At 50.0% G+C, this 27,003-nt stretch overlaps 1 protein-coding gene and 1 long non-coding RNA gene across 2 annotated transcripts; one reads left to right on the plus strand and one right to left on the minus strand.

The window, feature by feature from the left end:
* Positions 1-664: 664 nt before the first annotated feature.
* LOC131584524 (uncharacterized) lies at positions 665-4,143 on the minus strand. The gene is made up of 3 exons (XR_009278764.1): positions 4,061-4,143; positions 2,726-2,818; positions 665-1,400 (listed from the first exon to the last, which is right to left on the minus strand). It is a non-coding gene; the product is annotated as an uncharacterized LOC131584524 (long non-coding RNA).
* Positions 4,144-10,727: 6,584 nt separating this feature from the next.
* ELFN1 (extracellular leucine rich repeat and fibronectin type III domain containing 1) lies at positions 10,728-13,944 on the plus strand. Its single transcript, XM_058849752.1, has one exon. It carries the CDS (start codon positions 10,737-10,739, stop codon positions 13,125-13,127), a length of 2,391 nt encoding a protein of 796 aa, XP_058705735.1. The 5' UTR covers positions 10,728-10,736; the 3' UTR covers positions 13,128-13,944.
* Positions 13,945-27,003: the final 13,059 nt, after the last annotated feature.

A 27,003-nucleotide genomic window follows, 5' to 3' on the forward strand; every position in this document is an offset into this window, starting at 1 on the left:
CCCTCACTCTAGCCCTGCCCCAGCACCTGATGGGTCATTTACCTCCTCCTGGGCTCTGTTTCCCATCTGTAAAATGGGGTTTCACGGGCACTGCTTCCCCATTAGGATAATTAATGGCTATAAAGCAGTTTGGGTCCTGCACTAAGAATAAACCTATTGGCAATGACAAAGTGACTAGTGGGCATTTAAGACACTTTCTCTCTGGGACCAGGTCCCTGTGTAGGCTCCTAAATCTGCCAGCAGCTGCTGTCCCTGCAGCTCCAGCTCCCCTTGGGCTACCTCAGGAGTGTCCCCAGCCCACCCAGTCACCCTCACCAGGAGGCTTTTCCAGCAGGCTGATATTTGCTGCAGCTCCTCTTCTTCCTGGGGAGCCCTTCAGAAACAACCTAAGTCTGTTCCACCCCAGCAATAACAGTGGCTTAGGCCCTGTAATCCCTCCTTTACTTGACTTTGGGTTATTTTGAGCAGGAGATTAAAGGAGATAATCTGTATCACCTGAGGTGCTGCACTTTCTATATCTACCCCCTTTCCTCCATCCCCAGGGGCTCACCCAGGCCCAGGCAAATAAACCCCTCCCTCTTTCCCATATCCTCTGCCACACTCTTGTCTCAGGACAGCTGTCTGTCCACAGGGTGCTGCCATGTGGTGGGCCATCAGCAGCCTGGCTTCCTAGATCCAGCTTCTCACCTGGCTACCCATGTGTCCTGCCTCCTGAGGCAAGCCCAGAGACACTCCACAGGAGGGGAAGACAAAGGAGGGCACACTGTAGCACTAATTGGGATTATTCTCTAGTCTTCTTGAGGAGGAGATGGCAGCAGAGAGGATAAAGAAAGTTCTTGGAACTTGGCAGGGTGTGCTGGGTTCAACAGCAGACATTTGCTGCCACAGCCAGAGGATGGAGAAGGATTGTCTGTTTGGGACATCCCACAGTACTAAAAGAAAATAAATAAACACAAGTAACACAGGAAAAGCACTGAAAAATGTCTATTTCATGCCCAGGAAGAATCCTCATCACCTGGCAGCATCCATCCTTTCAGTGTTCTGGGGACCACGTGCTGCTCTCCAGCTCACTTCAGCTTGGAATTAGCAAAGCACTTGGTGCTGGTTTGAATTCCTCCTTGCTGAAATCAGCAGCTTTGTTAAATGAAGGTCTAAACAGGCAGAGCTACGAGCAGTGACCAGAAATGTTAATTTACCTTCCTTTATGACTGAGAGATGCTCAAACTTGCCAGTGGGGAGGAGCAGGTACCTAGAAGCAATTGTTCCCCCGGGAAGCAAACTCTCACACATGGCATCACACCGGCATGTGTGACCTGTGCACACCTTCACGGCAAGCTTGCACCTTCACGGGCTGTTTTTCCTCATTTCAGACTACACCAGCCTAGAATCCATCTGCCACCCTGGAAATTAATAGCAATCATTAAACAAAAAGAGCTGGCAAAAAGAAGCCTGAGGTGAAAAGCAGCTATTTCTGCCAGAAAAAAAATTAAAACTATTTAGACATACAGAAAGTCATTTATTACTGTGAAGTCCTCCCTCCACCTGGGGTTTAAATCTCATTACAGTTTGTCCAAAACAGATGTTACCCTTTTAGCAGTAGATTATTAACAATAAACTCCAATTCTCCAAAGAGGGTAGGTGTTTTGGGTTCACTTGCTTTTTCGGCTTGGGTAACCTCCACAGGAAATGTTTATGAAAAGGACGGGCAATCCAAGTGCTGGCAGAGCTCCCTGCTTCTGTTGTCTTGGACTCCAGAGTTTCTTCCCACTCTCCATATCTTCAGCAGTGAAGCACAGAGGCCCAGAGAGTGGCCACAGAGCTGCTGAGGAGCGGGCAGGATGCTGAGGAAGGGCTTTGTGTGCTGCAAGCCCACGCTAGCACACCAGTAGCTCCTACTGCTGCTTTGCCACCATCAGCTTGGCACTGACCATGTGCCCAGACAAAAACAGTTTCTTTTGGAGTCTTAGCATGTGCACAAACCATTTTTTACAAGCCTCTCTGCGTCTGGCCACAAACTTTTATGTAGAAGGCTGTTTCCTTGAGCTTTAGGCATGCTAAATGAAAGCTTCATACCTGTAGCTGAGTATCCTCCATGGGCAAAGATGGGCTTTGCTTGTTCCCACCAGTGCATACTCCAGTGGGAAACCAGCCAGTCTTGAGAGAAACACTGCCTGGCACCATGTTTAACCAGCCAAGCCCACAGTGGAGTATCTTTGTTCTGTTCAGATTTAGCATAATAAAGATACCTGCTCAGGAATCTAGGAATCGTGCTGTAAACATAATCAAATGACACATTTATACCAGCTCCAAGCACATATGGCCATCTGGCTGCCCAGCCATCTCCCTGACCATCTCAGGTAGCAGGAAGCACATTGCCAGTGTTCTTCAGAGACACTGCTAAATAGATGTTCTCCCAGTGCCTCTCAGCACGCCTGGGAAGGCAGTGAGAACCAGCTATTTTGGGACTGTTGATGCTGAAGCCAGTACCAGCATCTCAGGGCTGCCTCAGAAAACACTTTTTGCTATCAGTACAATTTTTCCTGCACCCCAAGGGAAGCATCAAGAGCTCTCCTGGGCCATGTATATCTGTGAGTACTTATTGCTGGAAGAGAATCTTTCCCTCAGCACAGCACATCTCAGGCCTCCAGGCTTTACAGCTTATACCCAATCCCTTCTTGGAGCCCTGAGGGGCCCAAGGGGAGCCCCAGGAAAGCAGTGTACTCACCTCCCTACAGGTGCAGGGTATTCTTGGGATGAATCTCTTGCACATCCTTTCACGCTGTGTCAAAGGTGTGATGGAATAACTGCAGGGGCTGTGCTGATGGGAAGAAAAGGCTGTAATTCATGGCTGAAATTAAGCCATTAAAGTGCAGCTGAGGTGAATAAATGCACACAAGTCCATCTTGTAGATTCTGCCCTCTGCCAGAGGGTACAGTCACTGCTGTCTCACATCCCTGTGCCTCCTCATGTGCTGACCTGCACCAGCCCTCCATCCCCTCACTTCCATCCCAGACCCAGCTGGAGCACAGACCTGCAACATCAGACCACCACCACCAGGCTGAGACCACTGACCCACCTCCCAAATATCCAAATAAATGGATATTTGTTTGTAGCCTGGCTATCTGACCCATGAGGAGTGTCCTATTTTAAAAATAAATAAAGAAACAAGAGCTGAGTGTGTATTTCCACTTCTGAAACAACAGACCCAGAGCCTGGTAAACTGTTTTTCTGTAGAAACACAGCATCTGTTTGGGCTAAGAGGGCAGGGTTGGAAATGTTGATGAGGACCTGAGTTGACCTAGGGAAGGGTCTCCTCCATGAGTGGACAAAAGTGAGCTGCTCCAGCAGAGCCACCTGCAGGAGCAGGGCAGAGATGGGTGAGCTGTACGTGCAAGGTGGTCACGCTTGGTTTCCTCCGCAATGCTGTTATCCTGAATAAACATTAGATTGGTTTTGGAGGGCTGCCCAGATGATCATTAACCTTCTCCTGGCCCATGACAAGAAGCCAGCCTGCAGCACTGGGCTAAAATTAGGCTTGTAGGGCACTGGGGCTTGCCAGATATAACAATATCGGGCAGAAACCCCCTTCAGAAAGTGGATAGCCAGAGGATCCAGCCTTAAGCTGGGCTCCTCAGCTCCAGAGGACAAGAGCTACATCATTAAAATCACAAGAAAACCTGGATTGGAAGAGACATCTCAAAGTCTCCAACCAGAAAAGCAGGATCAGCTTCCAAGGTGAGTGAGTCAGTGAGAGGTTAGCAGAGGTATTTGCTCACAGCACAGACATAACAATTCCTGTGTGCAGGACACATCCTGTTCTGCCTACCCAGAGATCACAGATCATTACCATGAAGTCCTTGATGAGCTGTGTATTTTCTTGTCCATCCCTCAACACTCAGCATTACAGCCCACCTCAAAACTGTGATATTGCACTGGCCAGAGACCCCTTCACCAGGGAAGGACAGGAGAGAGGGGGAAGTGTTCTTTTGCAAATACAACCATTAAAAAAGCAGAGCAAAAAAGACACTTGCACCTCTAAAAATAATTTCTAACAACTCACCATTTCACAAATCCATCACCAGATTTTCCCCTGTGTAGAAGTGGGTTTTCCCATCTGGGAGGCAAAAGGTTATGCAGGCTTCCTGCAAAAATAAATTAATGAATGAAAGCGGTAAAGCCCTTTTCCAAACAGCAGCAAAGATCTGAGCGAGGATGACAATGCAGGGGAGACAAGGCTCAGCTCAGATTGTCACTGCTGAGGAACACCAGCAGCTCCACTTCCCAGCGTGGGGCTGGCTCCCTCCATTGCATCAGTGCTGGAAAAACATCCTTTGATCTTCAGCACTATTTACAGGGGAAAGCGGGACTCTTGCTTCCACACCAGACCTCTGCTTTTCCCCAGCCTACCATCAGCACAGCCATCCCATAATGAAGCTGTGATTCAGACTGACTATTTCTAAGGAAAAACCCCATCAAAAAAGTATTAGAGAAGCTTTCTCCCATGGAAACAACTTTTCTTATTGTTAGAGTCGTATCTGATCAGAGCTCTTACTTCTCTACATCCCCTAAAACTTTTTTCCTCTTCACCTTCCCCTAACTCTGTCCCTCTCATCACATTTCTCAGCTCCTTGAGGGCTCAACTGCACTGTCAGGGGCTGGAGCTGATGTTCCACTGCTGCTCGTGCCCATGTTTTGGAAGACTGGTTTAATGCACAGCTACCCCAGCTGGGCTTAAGAGGTTGCTCACCAAGAACATCATTTATGCATTTACTTAAACTCAGCAGAGGCTTCTGCTCAGCAGCCCACAGCAGCATGAGATAGGGTTGTCATCTCAACAGACCCTGGAAACCAAGCAGCATGAGATGGATGTAAATGACTTCAGACTGCAGCTGAGTAACAGCAGAATAGTCTTATTTTCTGAAATCCCAACAGTTTGTCTTGAAAATATTGTCATTTTAAAGCAGAATTTGTCTTGCCATAGAAGAAAAGGTTCTTAAAAAATGTTTGTGCAAACAAGTCTGTTCTGGCCATTCCCAGGCTGCAGCTCTGGCCTCATCCTGGCTTTTGGAGGCACAGTGGCTTTGAACCAGGGCTCCCTTCAGACACTACAGCACCCAAGTTTACTGCTAAATTAAATGGGATTGAATATCAGCTTCCAGTAAACATCATAACTTTTTGAGTCAAGGTTAAAATAGGAATAAGCCAAGGAGAGATTGGCCCCAGCACCATACAGAGCCCATGAGTGTTGACATACTGGTAATATTAATGTCCCTGTATGGAGACTAAGCATGTCTTTTCTCTTTGTTTCTCCCAGTGTCCCCCAGAAAAGTTTTCTCTTTGCCATCCCCCCCACCTGGACACTTGTCATGCAGTCTGTGACCTCCCAGAGTCTCAGTAAAAGCTCTCCTGGATGCAATGCTGGGCACTTCTCTCAGCCTCCCCTTCACCTCTCTGCTTCATTCCTTCTTAATCTCTCCTCAAACCTCAGTGGAAAATATATCTCTTCTCCCTTGCCTGTTTTTCTTAAATAATAAATAATAGCAGGAGAGAGAGCAGAATTGACTGGAGAACTTTATTATCTAACACTGTGAGGCGTTTGGGAATAAGGTTGGGATGCACAAAATGTTGCCTAAACCCTGTCAGTGAAGGATATTAGGACTAGAATGTCTGGATATAAAATGAACTTGAATTTTACAGGCCTGAACATCTTTATTATCCAGGGAAGTTGTGATTCTGACCAACATCACCCAGCAGGAGTCATGGAGCAAAGAGTATGAATGAGGGGAAAATCTGCCTGGAAGCCTCCTTTCCCCACCTGACATATACAGGATGGACATTAGCTATTTATAGGAGATTTCATCACTATTAGAGGTGTTATCTGCCATCTTGGAGCTGCCTCTCTACATTATCTTACACATAATGAAGAATCAAGGTTCTCTTTAAAATCTGGTTCCTGTTAGCCAAATTTTTCCTCCTTTCCTGTTTTGTTGACCAAATACTCACGTTTGTAATGTACCACTCCCATTTTCCTCTGGCTCTCTTTGTAGTGGGGATAATTTTTTGATGAAACAGCCCAAGTGGCTGTGAAAGGGGATCTAAGAGAAGCTGAAGATGGAGCAGCTAGGGAAAAGGAAGTTATGGAGATGCAGAAATGCCAAGGAGAGGAGCACTGCTGTGTGTATACACACGCACACGCACGTGTAATCTTTTGCTCCCTCAGTAAATGTAATCCACAGTTTGAAATAACTAATTCAGTAGAGTAACAAAATTAGGAACTGAATGCCAGCTCCCATCCCAGCCCCCATGGCTGCTTTGTTTGCTTCCTTGCAGCTGCTGCTCTGGTTTAATTTTCCAAGATGCCATTAGTTGGGAAATGGAAGCAAAAACTTCCCAGCCAGCTTGCACTGGTTTTTGAAGCTCCAGCTTTGCCTTTTCCTTTCCACTTCCCTTGCTGTGGGTTTTCAGCCAGGATAAGGATGCTGCTGCTCATCCAGTGCAGGCTGCAGCCCCGAGATTCCAGCCATCCCTCTTTGCTGCTGGGTTGTTGACAGGGACCAGGGCTGGAGAAGCAGAGGTGGATAGGAGGGGAGCATATCACAGTCAGGTCTGAGGATTAGCAGGGAGGAGCATGGATCTGGGCTCCAGCAGAGATACTGGATATCAGAGGCAGGAGGAGCAAGGAGTGAGGGAGTTGTCATTGCCCCTTTGCTGGCCTCTGTTAGCCACAAAAACCCAGCATCATCTCAGCTGGTCAAACCATTCTGCCTCCCGAGAGCAGAAGGAAAGGGAATTACAGCAGTGTCTGCAAGGCCCAGGTAACTGTGCAGGAATGGTATTTCCTGCATGGCTACCATGGCCTTGTCATGGATGTGGCCTGTTGTCATTGTCACCATGGTGCCACACTTCAAAATATCTCTGACTGAGATGAAACCCATCATTCCGAAACATGTTCCACACTGTCTTCATTCCTACCTTTTGTTTTGCTCTCCAACAGCAAAGGAGACCCCCAAATCACCACTTTCCTGGTTGTTTTTCATGTGAGAGTTTTGCTGGTTTATTCCCAGGTTTTCTCAGCTCTGTGGGAGTTCAGAGGACTGGAAAAAGTGATGTGCAATTGTGTTACCAGGAGAATAAACTCAGGACAACTGGGTAAAGATGAATCAGGCAGGCAGGAGAGTTAAACCACTAGATCCTTGGGGGATGCTCAGTGCTGGTGTTGCTTGGGCACACACACACACCCACCATGGGCTGGGATGGAGGCTCTCAGAAGCCAGCAAGATGAACAATTATGCCTTTTGTGCAAAGAAACAAGACCCACTTCTCCACTCACCAGTCATGTCCTGAGAATCTAATAAAGAGGGAGATTAGGCCCTCTTTCCTCTCTCACATCTCCTTAATGCTGTCATTTTATTCACACTTTGTAAAGCAAATAAACCAGCAAATTGCTTGCTTTAATGAGTTGAAATTAAACTTAGGCTGCTGATAAAATGACATTTCTCCTTTCTGTTGTTGGGAAGGACTTGGCTGATAGGCAGTGTATGGAAAAGAAGAGAAAACATACAGTGGGAGCCTTACTGAAAGTGTTTGAGTCATTTACTGGTGCTCTTCTTCATCCCCAGCACCTCCAGCTAGATGGGGGAAGCACAAGGGTGGCTATAGGGGCAGGCTATAGGGGATCAGGCAACATCTGTGGCCAGGCTGTCTCTGCTCTTTGCTCATGGGTGGTCCCACTCCACCAGTGCCCTCTGCCCACAGCCTTTCCCTAGGGAGGAGTGACAAGAACATTCCTCTGCAAGGAAAAGGCTGGTTTGGCTCTGCAGAGCCTTCCCAAACACAGGTTTGCCCAGACAGGGTGGTTGGGTCACAATGGGAAATAGAGGAGACAAAGTGCTTTCTGAAGAGAATATGCCAAGTGCATCCCTTCCTGCTGCCTGTGCTGGCTTTGGCAGGGCTTCCCTTGCCTGCAGGAATCCACAGGTTCACGGAGGAGGACAGGGAGATACTGGAATCAAGTGCCACCCTGAGGGGAACTGGGGCAAACCATTGCTTCTGGCTCTGCAGGCCAGGAATACCCTCATCCCACACCCTCAGGGGCAATGTACATCCCCAGAGGATGCAGGATGAGCTGGACACCAGGCTGCTCCCTGTGGCAGAGGAGAGCTGGCACACCTAGAGAGAAAGTCTCCACCTGCAACATAATGCATGTGCTGGGATTTTCACCCCAACAAGAGGAGCTCAGGGCACTTTGCTTCAGTCTCCCACCACCCTGTGAAGTGCTATCATTATCTCACGGTACCAGAGAGGAGGCTGGAGTGCAGAGAGGTTAATTGAGCTGTCTAACACCAGAGGGATGCAGCAGCAGACGTGTTTCAGTCTGGCACTACAGCCTGTGTCTCGCTGTGGGGGTGGCAAGGGGGGCCACTCACCTGCAATCTCCCAGGGAGCACAGTCCCTCTTCCCTTCCTCGCTGGCTCCAAGGACTCAGCTTTGTTAAAATGGACTTCCAGGTACTGGCAGAGCATCCCATGGCAGTGACAGCACATGGAGGACAAGCTGGCTGGAAAGTCTCATTTGCAGGGAGCTGATGTGAGAGAAGGTCTTGTTATTCATGTAATGGAAACCTAAGTGTCACCAGGGAACAGACTCATTGTTCACAATCCAACCAAATAAACTGTTTTACTGCTTATTATTACTGGCCTGTTTACCAGGGTATACACTGAATGGTGAACAGGGATCTCTGCAATGAAATACAGTCTCCTTCCCTGCCTGGTATTTTATTGTGTCTGGAAAAGGACCTGGTTTCTTTGGGACAAGGGTCAGAGCGTAACATCTGCCTCTAAACAGTCAGCCCCACGCAATTTTCAGGGATGTAGCACCAAGAGCAGTCCAGCCTGGGCACTGTGAAATGGTTTGGAAAACTGTTTCTGGGTTTATACTGTTTTTCACATTTTGTGAAAGACTGTTTGGATGTAAGATGTGGCCCTGTCTCCTTCACAACTTCCCAAGAAACCTCCAGTTCTTACCAGTTATGTTTCCAAGGAGTATTGGTGGTGTCTTCCCTGGCTTCTACAGTGTGCCCTTGGACAAGGGAGACAAACAACGTTCCCATTCCCAAAAAAAAAGTTCAAAGAAGGATATTTCTAGATAAGCCGTGATGATTTCTCTCCATTTGTGGGCAATTCCATCTCTGCCACAACATCTCACTGCATCCATCCCACCAGCCCAGAGTTCTGTCTGGCAGTAGAGATATCCACAGAAGATGTTTTCAATATCTTGTGGGAAAGAATGACCCAGGAGAGGCTGGTGCTCATGTATTTCCCACCTCTCCCCTTTTGCCTTTCTTTTTCCCTAAGAAATCAGAAAAAGAAGTAAGAGCTGTCCATGGAAATTTATGCTTAGTCAAAAAATTTCGGGGGAAAAAATGGAAAATGTGAGCCAGAAATGAATTTCTTTGTGGGGAGTGAGGCTGCTGGCAGCCCCACAGGTTTGTGTCTAGTGAAGACTTTTTCTAGTCTTCAAACAGATGTTTCTGTCTGGGGGGGGAAGATCTTGTCCCATCCTCTGCAAATGCTCTTGTTATGCCAGTGAATGTCTGCTGGTTTTCCACACCTCTGCACCATTTTTCCTGGAAGGGAGAGGCCTTGGAGAAAGGCAACAAGCCCCCAGCAGGGACAAGGACACTGGGTGGTTCACAATCACACCAGTGGGCTTTGCAAAGAGTGCCCTGAAATGACTGCTCATGTTCCCAGGAAGGGGACAAGCATTTGATGCTGCGCTGTATCCCAGATGCCACATGGCAGTGCCAGCAGAGAGACACGGTGTCCTCAACCAGCACCCCTTGTGTGGGCACTGCTGTTGAGCACACCAGCACACGAGACAGGCAGGATTCCCCTCAGCAAAACGCTGCAGCATCAAATCTACATCAGAGCGAGTTGTCTAGACTTCATCTGCTCTCAGCGGAGAGGAACAGACACTTCTGGGGCATCACTCCTCTCCTCCTCAGGTAGACACCTAAATAGGTCAGACAAACGGTGCACTGGATGTGTGTTGGTCTCTCAAATGCCAAAAAAGAGATGTTGGACAAAGGTGGCCTCAATGGTCAGTGACCATCTCCCCTTGTGCTGCCGAATAGTGCTGGTGGCAGCCAAACAAACCAAAGGCTCCTTGAAAAGTGGTTTCCAGAATGAGAAGGCGAGTGCCTAACTAAGAGGGGAGTTGGATGGATCTCCAACACCTCTGACTGCTGGCTGTCTTTCCTTTGTGCTCAGTTTGTGCTTGTGTTTTGTTTTTGAGCAGGTGAGCCAGGAGACCGAGCGGGGACAGCCGAACACACGGAGGCACAGGGAGATGGGGACCAGCGCCACGATGTGCAGCAAAAAGAAAACGAGGAGAAGTACTATAAAAAATGAGAGGAAGGCTTATCTCTAAGCCTGAACAACTCCTCTGCACAGGCGCTTAACTTCATGACTCCCTCCTCAAGATGCCAGAGGTCTGGTGATGTGGGACCAGCCTCAGCCACCAAGGCCTTGGTAGCAGCCCCTGGCTGCTGGCTGCCGAGTACCGTGGGCACCGAGGTCTGCTTTCTCCAGGGACGCTTCCCTCCCGTCTCCGAGCCATGAGGAGAAGGGAGAGGCAAGCAAAGCTGCCGAAGGAGCACTAGCCCACACCTTCCTGGTCCCTGTCCTGTTCCCCACTTCCAGCAGACCAGGAACCCCTTCTCCGTGCTGCCCTTCCAGATGGCAGGTCGCCGGTGGGCCGCGACGTCAGCCCTCTGCATGTGCGTGGCGGCCGTGTCTCTCCTGCACGCCGGCGGGGTGCGGGCGGACTGCTGGCTCATCGAGGGGGACAAGGGCTTCGTCTGGTTGGCCATCTGCAGCCAAAACCAGCCCCCCTACGAGTCCATCCCCCAGCAGATCAACAGCACCATCGTGGACTTGCGGCTGAACGACAACAAGATCAAGAGCGTGCAGTATGCCTCGCTCAGCCGCTTCGGCAACCTGACATACCTCAACCTGACAAAGAACGAGATCTCCTACATCGAGGACGGTGCCTTTTCAGGACAGTTCAACCTCCAGGTGCTGCAGCTGGGTTACAACCGACTGAGGAACCTCACTGAGGGCATCCTCCGGGGCCTGGGGAAGCTGGAGTACCTCTATCTCCAGGCCAACCTCATCGAGACCGTCACCCCCAATGCCTTCTGGGAGTGCCCCAACATAGTGAACATTGACCTGTCCATGAACAGGATCCAGAGACTGGACAGCAACACTTTTCGGGGCCTAAACAAGCTCTCTGTCTGTGAACTCTACAGTAACCCTTTCTACTGCTCCTGCGAGCTCCTCGGCTTCCTGCAATGGCTGGAGGCTTTCACCAACATGACACGCACCTACGACCGGATGCAGTGCGACTCCCCGCCCGACTACATGGGCTACTACTTGTTAGGCCAAGGCCGGACTGGCTACCGCAATGCTCTGAGCATGCTCTCTTCCCTTTGCACTGGTGGCTCCTACACTGTGATCCCTCGTTTTATCCCTCCCAGGTACCAGGTGACCACGGTGCCCTCCGAAAGCCCCTGCTCCGAGGAGGAGTGCTCCTCTGGCGACGGCACGACGCCGCAGTTCTCCCTCTTCACGCCCATCGGTGAGACGGAGGTGCGCCCCAACATCCAGGTGAAGCACCTCAACCACAACTCGGCCGTCCTCACCGTGCAGATCCCCTACCCCTTCAGCAAGATGTACATCCTCTCCCAGTTTGAAAACGGCTTCTCCTCCATGATCACCAAGCTCAGGAAGAAGGAGGAGAACATCACCGTGAGCAACCTAGTAGCACAAAGAGATTACACCTACTGTGTAGTCTCTGTTCACCAGTACTCCAAGTACAACCACACCTGCGTCACCATCACCCCCACCAGACCCAACCGCAAGGAGCCGGTGCCCACCCCCTCCACTGCCACCCATTATATCATGACAATCCTGGGCTGTCTCTTTGGCATGGTGATTGTCCTGGGTGTGGTGTATTACTGCCTCCGGAAGAGGCGCCAGCAGGAGGAGAAGCACAAAAAGGCTGCCGGCAGCATGAAGAAGACCATCATCGAGCTGAAGTATGGGCCGGAAATGGAGACCACCAGCATCACCCAGCTGTCCCAGGGACAGATTCTGGGTGGGGAGACAGTGACCCGCATCCCCTACCTACCTTCTGCTGGTGAGGTCGAGCAGTACAAGCTGATTGAGAGCAGCGAGACCCCCAAGGCCACCAAGGGAAACTACATGGAGGTGAGGACGGGTGAGCAGCCTGAGAGGCGAGACTGTGAGCTGTCCCTGCCGCCAGACACCCAGGGCTCTGTGGCTGAGATCTCCACCATTGCCAAGGAGGTGGACAAGGTGAACCAGATCATCAACAACTGCATCGATGCCTTGAAATCCGAGTCCACCTCCTTCCAAGGGGTGAAGTCGGGGGCAGTCTCCACGGTGGAGCCTCAGCTGGTGCTCTTATCAGAGCAGATCCCCAGCAAGCACGGATTCCTTTCCCCTGTCTACAAGGAAAGCTACAACCACCCTCTCCAGCGACACCACAGCATGGAGGCGGCCCCCAAACGCTCCAGCACCTCTTCCAGTGGCTCCATACGGAGCCCCAGGTCCTACCGCTCCGAGGGATCGGGCCACAAATCCGAAGCCAAATACATTGAGAAGACATCCCCCACCACCGACACCATCCTCACTGTGACACCGGCTGCCGCCATCCTGCGGGCAGAGGCGGAGAAGATCCGCCAGTACAGCGAACACCGGCACTCGTACCCCAGCTCACACCCAGGGGAGCAGCACGACAGCATGGGCGGGAGGAAACCCTCCATCCTGGAGCCTCTGACCCGTCCTCGCCCCAGAGACCTGGCCTACTCCCAGCTCTCGCCTCAGTATCACAACCTGAGCTACACCTCCAGCCCAGAGTACACCTGCAAACCATCGCACAGCATCTGGGAGCGCTTCAAACTCAACCGCAAGCGGCACAAAGACGAGGAGGAGTACATGGCAGCCGGCCATGCCCTACGCAAAAAGGTCCAGTTTGCCAAAGACGAGGATCTTCACGACATCTTAGACTACTGGAAGGGCGTCTCTGCCCAGCAAAAGTCCTGAGTCCTCACACAACTCGTGACTTAACACACTAACTGGACCAAAAGAAATCCGCAGCAGCTATTTTTATTCAGACTGTCTTTGAAACAAAATAAAATTAAAAATAAAAAAAAAAGAGAGAGTCAATAAAAAAATGAAAGAGAGAACAAATAATGAAAAATCTATAAATATTCTATATAATATATAAAGTGAGATATTAAAATGTCCTCACATTGGTGAGACATGCACCAAATTTGAACACAAACTTTGCAAAACAAACTGTGGAGTGGGAATAAAAAAAAGTTTTGTTTCATTCTGATTTTTTAAAAAAATATAAGAAAAAAGAAAAAATTGAATATAAAATGAAAATGAAAGAGTGGGCAGAGAGCTGAGGTCTGGCGTTTTCCAATATTGCATTGCATGAGTCCCTATTCCGTGATTTTGTGGATTCTTTGTGAACAGTTTGTGTTCTTCCTTCCTTCCCTTCCAAAATCAACAGCGACAAAAACAGCAACAAAAACCAAAAAGAGACCAGAAGGAGCTCCATCTTTTGGGCTGTTTTTGCAAACGGAGTCTTCCAGTTTAGACTTTTACCCGGTTGAAGGCCCGTTCACATTTTCACTCACTAAGAGGTTTTACCACACATTGCATTGTAAACCGAAGTCGTTAATTGTACAGAGAAAATTTCTATATTTGCAATGTTTGCTGTATAATGAGAAAGAGAGAGGAGAAAAAAAACAATACTACATCTACTAAAAAAAAATATATATATATCTATATTCACGTGTTTGTATCAGGTTTTAATCATGGATTTTAGAGAAAGAGATGGAGTTTTATTTGAAGGACTTTTTGTTGGTTGGTTGGTTGGTTGGTTGGTTGGTTGGTTGGTTGGTTTGGAGGGGGGAATGTTTGGATTTCTAAGTGTTTCATTTTGATTTCTTCCACCAATGGTCTGTGTCCAAGTTCTCACCACTTCCAAGTGCATTGAAGAAAAAAAGCTCATACCCAGGAAAATGGAATCTTTCACCTTATTCCAGGTGGGAGACCATCACCGCCAGGAACTGGGAAGGGGATGAGAAGTGAAGGGCTCTTGGCTGAGCAGGTGCCACCATGCAATGGGATTTCTCCTGCAAATCAAAAGGCATTGGTCTCTGCCCCTAAACAGACGTGTCTGGGCAGTGGTGGCCCTTGGGACCAGCCACTGAGGGGTGGATTATCCCCCCGCTTTCAAGGCAGTGATGAGTTAGAGCACAAAGCCTCTTGCTGCTCGGTGAAGAAGGAGAGAATGGAGGGGTGATTTTGCTTTTGAGGTAAAAGACACTCAGCATTTACAGCTTGCCCATACTGAGACACCCTGGGGAGCCCCTGAACAGCCCTTGGCACTCAGAGACTGGGAGGGAAAGTGAAGGCTCTGTGTTCATGGGTCTACCCAAGCAGCCGCCTTCCCCTCATCCACTGCTGTCCAACACTGTCCCAAAACTCCACAGCTTTGTGCCCCATCTCTAAAATACTCACATAAGGTTAGAACAGAGGTGTTGAGGCCATGAAGGCACTCCCAGGCCACGTTGGTGGCCAAAGGACACTATTTTGTCCTGATCAGCTCCAGCTGAGTCACAAGCCCCTATTTCTCACCCACCTCACGACCAACAAAAAGTGAGGGATTTGTGAGGGTCTGAGAGCTGCCCTGCTCCCAGGTGAGTGTGTGGGAGCCCAGGGAGCCAGCACAGTGAGGTGAGGTGCTAAGCTCCCCAGATGCAGCCCTGTGAGGCTCTGCTGCTCGCCAGAGTTTTTTCCCTTGCATCCTGCTCACAAGTCGCTTCGGATGGACATCCTAAGTCCTGATGGATGAGCACTAGGGCCCAGGAGCAAACCTGTTAGAAAAAATCCCATCCTGTTACTTCAATATTTCAAAGCAATTTTGACAGGTATTCTTGCGAAAGGTTATGTTTGTTCAGAAAGGAGCTGAGCCAGGGAGACACAGAGCAGGCTGGGAAGTGCACGAGTTCATTCCCCGTGGTTATTTGTGTAGACAACAAACCATTAGCAGGATTTCATAATAAAAGGCAGGTAATTTCTACAGGAATGCGTTCACTCTGCCTGAGCAAAAGCACATTCCTCCACCTCCTCCAGGTGCCCCAGATCCTGCCCACCGCACACAGTTTCCCAGGGCTGTGTCTTGCTCACCAGGCAGTGAGCAGGACCTGGAGGGGGGCAGTTGAGGGTCACCCCTCTCTTGCTTAGTGCCATCATGGCAGGTCCCTCCCCAGATCTCAGCACCTGGACCAAAGCAAACCCTTCAGCTGAAACAGCCTTTCCTTGCAAACCCTGAGTGCTTCCTCGTATGTTTGGTCTGGAAGGGACCTTAAAAACCATCTAGGATTATAAAATAAAAAGTCATCATCATTTGGCTCCAACTTCCTAACCATGGGCAAGGATGTCACCAACTAAATCAGGTTGCCCAAGGTCCCATCCAGGAGAAATGAGCTGGTCAGCAAGGATGGATGATGGAAACAGTAGTAGGGCCTCCTGACACTGTTTCATGATCTCACAGGATTCCTTATCAAGAGGCTGGGGTGATCCAAAGTGATGGCAGCTCATCAGCTAATTTGGGCTTCAGTGTTGACAATCACTGACAGGTACCCAAAGAACCTCCTAAGCTGCTCTCTGCACTGAGACCATTCCCACACCAGTTTGGAATTGGCATCAGGACCATCTCCATGGAACTGGGAGCAATGTCCCAGCCAGTGCAGTGTGAGGCCTCGCTGTGGAGGCAGCAGCCAGCTCAGCTCTTCAGCTGGGGCCTCTCCTTTTTGTCCTCTGCCTCTGTTTCCTCCTCTGCAAATACTTCCTTGTGGCACTGAGGGCACAGGCTGGCTGGGGAGGCTCAATTAATTAATTGCCTGTCTGTGAAGCCCATTTAGCTCTTAGAATAAAAGCTGCTATCGAAATGCAAAGCTGTTAGTGGTGTAAAACAGCAGGGGCAGATGAAATCAAAGCCTGATTCTGTTTTCACACCAGGATTTCACTGGTCATAAACCAACAGAGACCAACACAGCAATGTGATACAGCAGTGCTGGCCTTTCTAAATTAAACACTTCCCCCATGCAAACTGTCTGCAACTGGAAAAAAGGAGAATTAGAAAAAGTCTAGGCCCCTCTATCTCCAGGGTATCTCTAAGGCATCACCCCATTGTTGGTGGGGCCTCACCACAGGTCTCCAGATGGCTCCTGGGCTGCTGAGCACCTTCCAGCCCTTTGCCCTCCCTCCAAAACAAGTGCAGTCCTGTCAGCCACGGTCCACATCCCTTGGCAGGAGATGCCATAAAATGAACTGTGAAAAAAAGCCAGACAAGAAAAGGGAAGAGGTCCCATTGTCCCCAGGGCCACCACTCCATGGATGAGCTCCAGGGCTGGCTCTGCACAGGGCCTGGAGAGCTCTGTCCACAGCATCTTCCACTCCTCCAAGGCAGCTGCTTTACAGACAGCTCCAAGGAAAGAGCGGGGATTTCATCACCTGTGACCTGCTGGGTGTTTTTGTTCTTTGTTTTGTCTCCAACCACCAAAGCTCTCAAGATGCTTCTGCAAAGAGAAGTGATACCTTGTCCAGCCAGGCTGCTTCTGCTGCCCCAAACTCATCCAAAGGAAGAGGGCTCCCCACTGAGCAGAAAGGAGAGGGCATAGAAAAGGCATGTTGAAGTGGAGGGGAAGGTAGAGGAAACAAAATCACAGTTCCCTGCAGTAGTCACAGCCCTGGGGCCATGTGGAAATGCATTCTGCTGATGCCTTTTCTGTGTCCACAAAACTGCTGTTGTCTCCACAGCCTGTGTTCAAGGGCAAGACCAAGGCAGCACTAAAAATCCTTCCTCTGATCCGTCTCCCAGCACCCCAGCAAGGACAGCTTCTGGTTGGAGAGTAAGTCCAGTCCTCACTCTGGCCCAGAGTCAGCAAAGGACCCTGCCATGTGTTACAAAGCCTGTGTGGCATCTAGAGCCTGGATATTATTTAAAAACCTGTAAATTAGGACAGAAACATCCCTTTATACAGACATGCACCATTTAAGTCCAGGATTCCTGAGGGCACCTGCCAGCCCTGGTGTGCACACCAGGTGTGTCCATCTGTTCCAAAGCATGGCCTGTGGGAAGGGCCACGTTCACAGACAGAAACATGGAGCAGCACAGGGTGGCAGTGGTGGCAGGCAGTGTCTGCCCAGCTACCTCCCTGATGCAGAAAAGCACTTGAGAGGGGAGAGGAGCTGGGAGCTGGGAGCTGGGAGCTGGGAGCTGGGGTCTACCTTCTTCTTCAGAGCTGGTGGGTATTGGAGATGTGAACTGCCACCTTCCCTGCCCATTTTGAGCCTCCTGATGGCTTCAGCTGAGTTTGCCATGGAACCACGTGCAGATCCCACAGAAGGGGCCTGTGAGGCTGCACGGAGACCCTAAGGAGGGAAGGTGCTCCCATGCACCACCCTGAAAAGACAACAGCCAGACTTCATTGGCTCAGCTCAGATCAAGCCAGTGACCTGCAGTGCTTCCTTGCTGCTGGCATCTTTCCTAGGGCTGCCAGGGAGCCATCCCTCTGCCAGGCCCATTGATGCTTATGGATCAGCCCATGCATCAGCACCTGGGTGATGCCCAGAGAGGCAGAGCAGAGCCCTGGGCTCCAGCAGCCCAGCCAGCTCCTGCATGTTCCCTCAATCCTCAGCCAACTCCCCTCCAAATGCTCCCCTCTGCCCAGTTTTGAGGTCAGTCTTTCCCTGAACCAAGAGCTCTGTCTCCCAGAGCCCCAAACTCATCGCGGTGTTGGATGCGGCTCTGCAGAAAGCGGGAGCCTCGACACCCCCCGCTGCCTGACAGGCCCTGGAGCAATAAATCACCTCTGCAGGGGCAGGGGGTCAGCAGGGGTGGAGGACAGTGCGGTGGAGGTGTTCCCACAGCACAAGAGTGAGGAGGGGTCCGGGGAGGCAGCGGAGGATGCGCTGCGGCTGGACCGGACCCAGGAGCGCAGATCGATGAGGCTGATTGAAGCCAGCTCGTGCTGCGTTGGGCTATTTTTAGCACAGCCAGCAGAGCAGGAATTTGGGAGCCCAAGTCAGAATTTATTTGCATCTGTGAGTGCTCGTCAGGGGGAGGCCCAGCAACAGCACCCAGCTGCACGTTTTGGGACCTGTTCACCTTGGCGTCAGCTCCTCTTCAGTGTGCATCGTGTCCCTGCCCTCTGCAGTGCCCTTTGGGGACAGTGTCACCCTTTGGGGACAGCTTGGAGCTGTAAGCACATGGATGCACATGGACCCAGGATGGGGACAGAGCCGAGGACAGGGGAGGGGATGGGTTTCAGGGTTTATTTGGGAAAAGCACTGATCCTGCCTTAAATGCGTAGGGTGTGTGAACAGGTCTTGTAGCACGGCTGTAACACTGCCATGGCCAGGCAGGTGTGCACTCCAGAGGTGCCCCAGCCTCTCCTCCAGCTCCTCTCTCCCTTTTCCCCTCACTACAGGCTTTCCACCACTGGCCCTGGGTCAGTTTTTCTGGGAAAGTGTTCTGAAATTAAATTGTTCTCCAGAGAGAGGCAAATAGCGTGTTTCATTTCCTTCACCTCCAACCCCTGATGGCGGCAGTGCCCAAGGCACTGAAGGTGGTGAAGGTGCTGGTGGGCATGGCCAGTGCTGCTGGAGAAACCAACCCAGCTCCTTGGCTTGGAGCAGTGACTTTGGCTTCACCTGCATTTACTCAGGCTCCAATTTTTCATATCTCCTCTGTGTCACAGCTTCTGTTTTACCCCTCTCAGCCAGCTCACCAGCACCACCAAAAGGGTGGTAGAGATTATACAAATGCTGCCTTGAGAGTTTTCTCATTCCTCCCTTCCCCCTCACCCAGAACTTAATGGAGGGAGACCATCTGACCCAGAGTGAAGCCAGTTTTCTGGACTCAGTTTCCTCTGTGCAAGGGATGAGAAGACAGAGGGATGTGGATTTTCATCATGTGGGGAGTAACCAAGCAGGATGCCAGTTTTTACTTTAGTTTTGCTGCCCTTTTGGTCCAAATTGGATGTGAACATACCTGTATCCATCCCTCTGCAACCTCCCTGTCCCTGCAGAGTAGCCAGAGGAGCCTGCCAAGTCTCCAAGTTTGTGTGTGTGCCTTTTCAATAATTCAGTGGGAACGTTAATCACAGGGTTGTGCTGTTGTTCCTGTATGAGCCCAATCGCTTCTCACATCCCAACATCTGTTTTTTCACACTCAGCTCAGCTGTCTGGCAATAGCCATTTGCTGCTCACCTTTACTTGCCTTGCCATTAAAGAGCTCATTAATGTACTCCATCCTTGCTTTCTTTGGGACGAAAAGATTTCCATTTCTGTCTTTTATCAGCTTTCACACGGCTTACATCCTGTCCTCCCCTCACCGTGCAGTGCCCTTTTCTAATGAGCTCTTCTCTCCTGGTCTGTCTCATCCATTAAGATCTGTGAGTGTTGTCCCCTGCATTGTCTTGCTCATCTCCTGGGCTCTGCTCTGGGTCTGTCATAAACACTGAAAACATCAGTGTTCTCAGCTGTGAAAGGAAGCAATCAGCCCCACACACAACATCCACATTTCCTCCCACCTCACTTGCTGTCCTAGCAGCCCTCCAGTCCGGCTCATCCCACCACAGCATCCAGCCTTGACAGACTCCTCCATCCTTGCAGAAGCCCCTGGCTGGCTTGACCTGATCTGCAGAAATGTGATGGAATGCCTCAGTTTGTGTGTTGCAGCTTGTCTCTGTTGGGGGCCTCTTAAATCTGTTCCTCTCAGCATTGCTTTTACGCAGCAGAGCTCTCCTTGGGCTTGCAATCAAGAGCTCCCAGCCCATCCAGATGCAGGAGGCCTCTCTGGGTACTGTGAAAGCTCCTCTGTGGTCTCACAAGTAAACACTGGCACTCTTCATGCAATGCAGCTAAATTAATTAATCTTGTTCCACCACATTTGGAGTTAGGACACAAAGGTTTCCATTCCCTGAAGCTGGAGCTTAAAGTCTGCTTGTCCCAAAAGTGCCCTCCTGCCCCACCTGGGATTTGTTTTGCAGTAAGATTGGAAGAGTGGCAGCAGAGCAGCTCTTGGGAGTAGCTCCAAGGGGCTGGCAGAGCCAACAACCCCCTGGAAAAGTGGTCATGGGCACAAAGCATCTGCCACCATCCAGCTGAAACATCCCTGATGTGTCCAGCTCAGCTTAGGCTGTGTGTGCACAAAATCAGTTGTGCTTGGGGGTTTTTCCCCAGCCATCTCAGGTGCTGCAATTTGTTACCTCTCCATAAAAACCTTATCTCAGTTATATCCTCAGATCATTCAGGCTGTACCAACACTCCCACCCACCACAGAGGTTGCACACACACACACATCTCTGCCTAGGAAATCCCAGGCAGAAGCACATCAGTCCCAAGAATGACAAACCCTTCGTGAGCTGACAGCTGACAAGCCCTGAGCTGCTCCACAGCTGCCTCCAGCCTTGCAGGGTGATCACAGCTCCTAAAAGACAGATGCAGACACCAGGGCTCTGGGTATGACATGCCAGGAGGCTGGCAGCAGAGGCTGGGGAGGGCAGGTGCCTGGTGTGGCCACTCCAAATGTATTTCCCTGGCAGAGCTCGCAGCCAGGGAGGACAGTGAGATGAGGGGTGGGCTGGCCTCTGATCTCCCACCATCTCACACTTGGGTCCTGAAGACCAGACACATCCCAGCACAGCTGTCAGGAGTGGAGAAGCAGAGATAGAGGTGCTGGAGCAGAGCTGGGAGCTCCAGAAACCACCTGAGATGGTGAAACACTTTTGGATGCAGTTGTGAGGCTCCTCTGGCTGAGGTGACTGAGAAGTCCCTGCCCCAGGGTGGCTTGGGAGAACAGCACACACAGAAGAGCCCACCTGTAGCTGTGAAGGACTGGTCCATCCATGCTCTGAAGCTGCCAGGAGATGGATTCACCCACTGGTGTGAAGTCTGAGCCAGTCCCACTTTTCTGCAAATCCACGGACGTTCACGGGTGGAGATCCCAGGTCTGCTGGGAGAGATGGGTTGGAAGGACAGCACAAAGCCCTCTCAAAGAAGAATAAACCAAAACATCACAAGATGCTAGCAAATGAAGGAGACAGCTTATCCAGGGAGCTAATTTGGCTGGAAGGAAAGGTAAACGATGCAAGATGTTCCCCTACTAACAAAGAAAAACAGAATCCAAGAGCAAGAAACCGGAGGCTGCAAGAAAGTGATGTGGATGCATTCAAGTTAAAGGAATCAAAGCAGAGCTGGGGCAGACTCTGGACCCAGAACAAAGGCTGTTTCTACCCAAGCTTGAGAGGCAAAGGTTAGGATGAGACTTGTAGAGACCTAGAAGCCACTGAGGTGGGTGAACTGTAAGTGGCACTGTGTTTAATCTGAGCAGAATACATGAAACCAGGTAATGTAATTGAAAGGGTTATTCAAACTGAGTATTCAGAGGGAAAAATAAAGCATTGCAGGGAAAAATAATAATACTTAGCACTTGTAATGTGCTCAGCATCTTCAAAAACTGGTCAGCCATTAACTGATTGCTCCTCTGCTCAGTCCAGAGGCTAATAAAAAGGGATGGTTCATTTAGTTATTTCACAGCTGAGCTTCTCAATAAGGCATGAGGAAGTGATCGCTGCTCTCCAGCATGTTGGTAAATAAACAGTTGGAAGTAGGAAAATACAAAATCCTCTCAGCACTTGGTCGCAGCTTTGTGCTCAGCTGCTTCCTTCTTCACCTTGAGTTTGTCCAGACCAGACCTGTGACAGGGAGTTTGTCTGGAGGGCAGTCTGGGGAGTGTGCCATGCATGGGGGCCAGGCTTCCAAGAGTTCCAGCACTTGGTGTCCCCTGCCCAGGAACTGCCCCTGTACTCATGTCCACATGAGCAGGGATATGGGATCTGCAGGGCCCTTATCTGTGGGTGGATGGAGTGGGACACTGGGACTCAGAGAGGCCCCACCTGTGCAGCCCAGTGGCCTTGGCAAGCACAGAGGCTGAGGGAACCAGGCAGCCTTTCAGACAACAATGAAGAGGAAAATATTTTAAATTTGTTTTACTTAAAAAGCAAACAGTTCCTTTTGTGTTTAATGAGCAAGCGATTCCATAAACTCAGCAGGGAAATCATGACACACTTGCACCTTGGTGATTTCCAGCCTCTTTTCTTGGCAGCAGCACTGGAGGAGCAGAGAAGTGCCCAAACAGCTGCCCCACACACACTGCCCCAGGTGTCTGGGGATGGCCAGAGGTCTGGTCAGTCCTAAAGGGAAGCACCAAGAAGAGGAAGTGCTTGTCAGGATGAAGCCATTCAGCCTGATGCATGTTCAATCCCAGAATGGGTGAACAACAAAGCCATTCCATGTCAGGTACTTCCAAAGGCTCCACATTGTGCCCCAGGTACAGTAACTCACTCAAAACAATCAGCCACTGGTTTTGCCACCCACTCTGTGATGGTTTCTGGCCTGATCAGCTTAGACACCCACTACAACACTGGCCTCATCACCCCAGGGAAACACAGCTGCACAGATGCTCAGCTGCCCCTTACAAGTGACCTTCTGGGGCACAGGTCTGTCAGAGACCCTGCTCCAGGTGTCCCACACCCCTGCCAGAGGGATGTCTCCATAGACATGTGCAAGGTCTCCAGCTCGCTCTGACAGCAACCAGAAGAAAGCAATGGTTCACCCATGACCTGCCCAATCCCAATCCCAGCAGCAGAGACAAACTCCTGAAAGATGTTAGGGAGCTATTTTTCCGCCTTGCTGTTGGGTGATCCAAGAAGGGTCCTGCTTTATAGAAGAGATGCACAAGAATTCATCTCTGAAAGTATTTCTTGGGATAAAATACATCCCCCCAGGACACAGGGCTGAACTTGGCTTTTCTGGTACACATCCAGCAGCAGAAGGGTCATCATCAAAAGCCTTTGGTGGAGATAGGGGTTGAGGGATCTTACATTCCTCTGTCTATTTGCCCCAGGCACTGCTTCCTGCTCTCTTGGCTGTGCTCGTGGGCTTTGTGCTTTCTTCCTCTTAAATGAAAGGTTCCCCAACTCTGCTGTAAGCACAGCTCTCACCCTGTGCTGAGAGGATGAGCCAGGTGAGAGCAGGAGGAGGTGAGTAGGGACTCCTCTTTCCAGTATTACCCCTAAATTCCTCTGCCCCGAGGCAGGTTTTGCTTGAGGGAGGCTTTCAGGTCAGGACCTCGATGATTTACAGCACAGGACGTGCCCTCCTCATCATCTGGGGGACCTGGGGAAAGCACTGAGCACAGAGACAGCAGCAGCCTTGATGGGTTGCTTAAACACCCTTCTGACAGGAGGAAATTTGGGCTGTGGTGTGCTAAGACGCCTTGTTAACTCCTGTGGAACGCTCACGTACAGGCGGGCAGCAGCTACACGGTGTGTGAAGGCTCTGCCGATCCTCCCTGCCTGCTCCTGCCATAACGAGGCCCAATGGGTGTGTGTAAACAAAGCAAGCATCTCTCTCACTGGACCTCATGCATCATTTATAGCCAGCTTTTCCGTGGCACGAGAAACATTTACATATGGCAGCATTAATTCCGAACGCCACTTCAAAGCCATCTCTGTCTAATGAACCCCGTGCGCTGTGCACAGCAAATTCCACCCCAAAAATAATTAGCAACACATGCCACCAAAGCGTTACAAGGGGAACACAGCACACCACCTGCTGAAGCAAAATGAATGCCTGATTTATTTATTTTTTGCCACTTTATAGCAATATTCAGGCACTGACTCAAAGCTGTGCTCTGTTCTTTGTAGGGCCCTGGGAAGCGTAACGTTCCCGCTCTGCTTTCCAGTCTGAGAGGAGATTGATTTGGGAGTGTTATATAGAATCATAGAAAGGTTTGGGGTGTAAGGAACCTCAGGTATCATCTAGTTCCAACCCCCCCACCATGGACATGGCTGATGTTTTTCTTACATCACAGCTGGATAGAGCTGTGCAGGACCCTGCTGATTTCTCCATGCCAGAGGTGCCAACAGGGTGCAGGCAGCTCTGTGACCCTTCCTCTGAAGCTGCACAAGTCCCAGACTTTTGGGATGCTGTCACCAGCTGACCAGTCACAGGCTGGTGGCCAGGAGCAGGACAGGACTCACCAAGTCTCACCCTGGTCTGACTTTCCCACAGAGCCTTTAACCCTGACTGGGATCAGTCCTGCTGATAAAAAAGGAAATTGGAGATGAGATCAGGAGTTAAAGGTTTTGGTGCCCCTACCAGCCATGGTGCTCCCTCCCTGTGCTGGCTACAGGCTGCTGTGAACAGGGGCTCAGGGGACAGAGCTGGCTGCACTGGAATGATTTCTTTAATCTCTGTCAGAGCTGCCCAGCCCAGCTCACAGCAGGAGGAGCAGCATGTTTATCTCAGAGACCCAGGTCACAAACCACCATGGCAGAGAGATGGAGACCAAACCTGGAGGTGTCTGTGGGCACAGGGGGACCAGCTGTGCCAGGATGGTGCTGAGATCCTGTATTCTCCTACTTCTGTCCTCCTGGAGTGGAAGGAAGGTGCTTTGCAGGGCACTGCTCTCAGCCTGTGTATCCCTCCAGCATCAAACCATGGAATTCAAATTGTCAGTCTATGCCTTGTTAGGATGCAAGGGGTTAAACTGTTCTTCCTATGCAAATTAAGCTTAATTAATCCTTTTCATCAGTTGCAAATATACCTTCTGAACCCTATTAAAAACATGAATATGCAAATTCAGACCTTTTTTAATACTCATTTTCAAGGACTTGGAGTCAGGCTTGATTATTCGATTCCCGTTAACAGCCTGTAAAACCTGGTGCAAAATTTAATTTCCATTTTAAGTTACAAAAAAAAAAAAAAGAATCTGTTGGTAATTAAGCTAATTACAGTGTTACACTAAAGAGGAGACAAACAAGGAGGACAAGATCATTCATTACATTTAACACTGGTTACAGGACCTGGGGACTGTCCTGAGTTAACTGTGAAGCCAGGAAACAGCGGTGATATAAACAGGGTGTGTGTGGAGAGGCTGTGGCTTTTGGGGTGCTTGGTGCTTTCCTTACCTTGGGAACAAACCTGTTCCAGTCCCATGAGCCTCCTTCTGGTAAGGACAGAAGAGGAAGAGGAGGTGCAGCCAGGCTGGAGGCATCCTGGTGGTGTCCTGGGGTCTCTGCATGGATCAGGAACATGCTTGAGGTTGGAGTTTCAAAGTAACCTCTAAAACCACCTTATCTGCCAGAGCTGAGCACCCTGCAGGTGAGATTTCCATCTTCCCTGAGCACTTGGGGTGCAGAGGGGACATGGAGGAGCTGAGAGAGCCCAGAATGAGCTGAGGAAAGGCACAGGGACACAGAGGAGCTGGGACAGCCCAAAACGAGCTGAGGAAAGTCACAGGGACACGGAGGAGCCAGGAGAGCTGCGCCGTGAGAAGGGTGAAGGAGGGACAGTGTGATTTGCCATCCCCCCATTGAGTACAGGGATGTGCACAGTCAGTGGGAGGCACCTCCAAAAGGAAGGACCCAAGTGACATCCACACTCTGTGTTTCTTTTAGGAAGGCCCCTCCTTGGCAGTGGTTATGGAGCAGCGTGGCAGATGACCCAGTCACTACCAGCAAAGTGAAGTATCTGCCCTCATACAGCACAAATGTCACCCAGCAGATGCTCCTTAAGAGAAAAGGTTCATCTGCCAAACTTCAGAGCCTTTCACCTGCCTGGAGAATATTTCCCACCATGCTGACACCAGAAGTTTCTGATCACATCAATGGAGTATGACAACAGAGATGATAAGGGAAATGCTCTCACCCTCTAGCCAAGCCCTTCGACCTGCCTGGTGCATCTTGTGAACTGTATCATATTTTGGGGGGAGTCAGGGATGCAGAATTACCTTCTCAGTCCCTGCAGGCAATCAGCTTGCTCCCTGAACCATGAGATATGATTGCCCTTATTACTTTGGCTTGCATAGCAGTGAGCCTTGTTAATGGTCATAAAATTATCCAGTCCTTATTTAAATCCTACGGCCGTCTGTGTTTCAATGACCTCCCGATGGTCTCTGGCTTTGCTCCAGGCTGAAGAAGCATTAAAAGGACCAGGAAGGAAAAAGAGACAGTGGGAGGATTAAGCAAAAAAAAAACAACAGAATCACAACAAGCAACAGTCAACAAAGAGAATTCAAAGTGAAACAGGGAATATTAAAGAGAGCTCAATCAATCAGCTGGAGAGTTCAAAAAAATATAACTTGTCATGAAGAGAAGGAAGCAGCATCAGGTAAAATTAGCAACACTAATAAACTCATCAGCACTGGAGCCTGGGCCAGGAAACAGCACAGGGAAGATGAAGGGGTTGGTAGAGGCCTGATCCCATGTTGGGGAAGCAGAAGAAGACTGACACAGCCCAAGGGAATGTGCTTTGGTGGAGGAATGTGGTTTGGGTGGAGACCAAAGACATGGGCTGCTTCTGAGACCTCCAGCAGCAAGAAGCTGCCTTTGTGCTCCTTAAATTACATGGCAGCATTTTCCTTAAAGTGTATTTTTCTTCTGTTTTGCTCCTTGTACTTGCTCTGAGGGAAAACACACACAGAAGGAAGGCTGGAGACCCAGACACCGTGGGTGGAACAGGAAGGGCCGCTGGGATGGCCTGTCCAGGGCTGGGCTTTGGCCAGTGATCTTTCTGGAGCAAAAATCTCCTCTTTGTTGTGGATAGAAGATCGTTCCCCTGTCCTTTCAAATAACATCTGCAAACCCCCAGAGTACTAAAAGACTTTACAAAAATAATCCCCCCAAAGAGATACAAGAACTGGAAAACCTCCAGGCAGCCAAGAACTGTTTTAATGTAACCAAGCTCCAACACAGATTTCCATCAATTTTGCAGCAAACCTGAGTCATGAAATTAAAAGTAGCATCAGCATATTTCCTATTAGGTATGG

This window comes from Poecile atricapillus, chromosome 14 (genome assembly GCF_030490865.1).
Source record: "Poecile atricapillus isolate bPoeAtr1 chromosome 14, bPoeAtr1.hap1, whole genome shotgun sequence".
NCBI lineage: Eukaryota > Metazoa > Chordata > Aves > Passeriformes > Paridae > Poecile > Poecile atricapillus.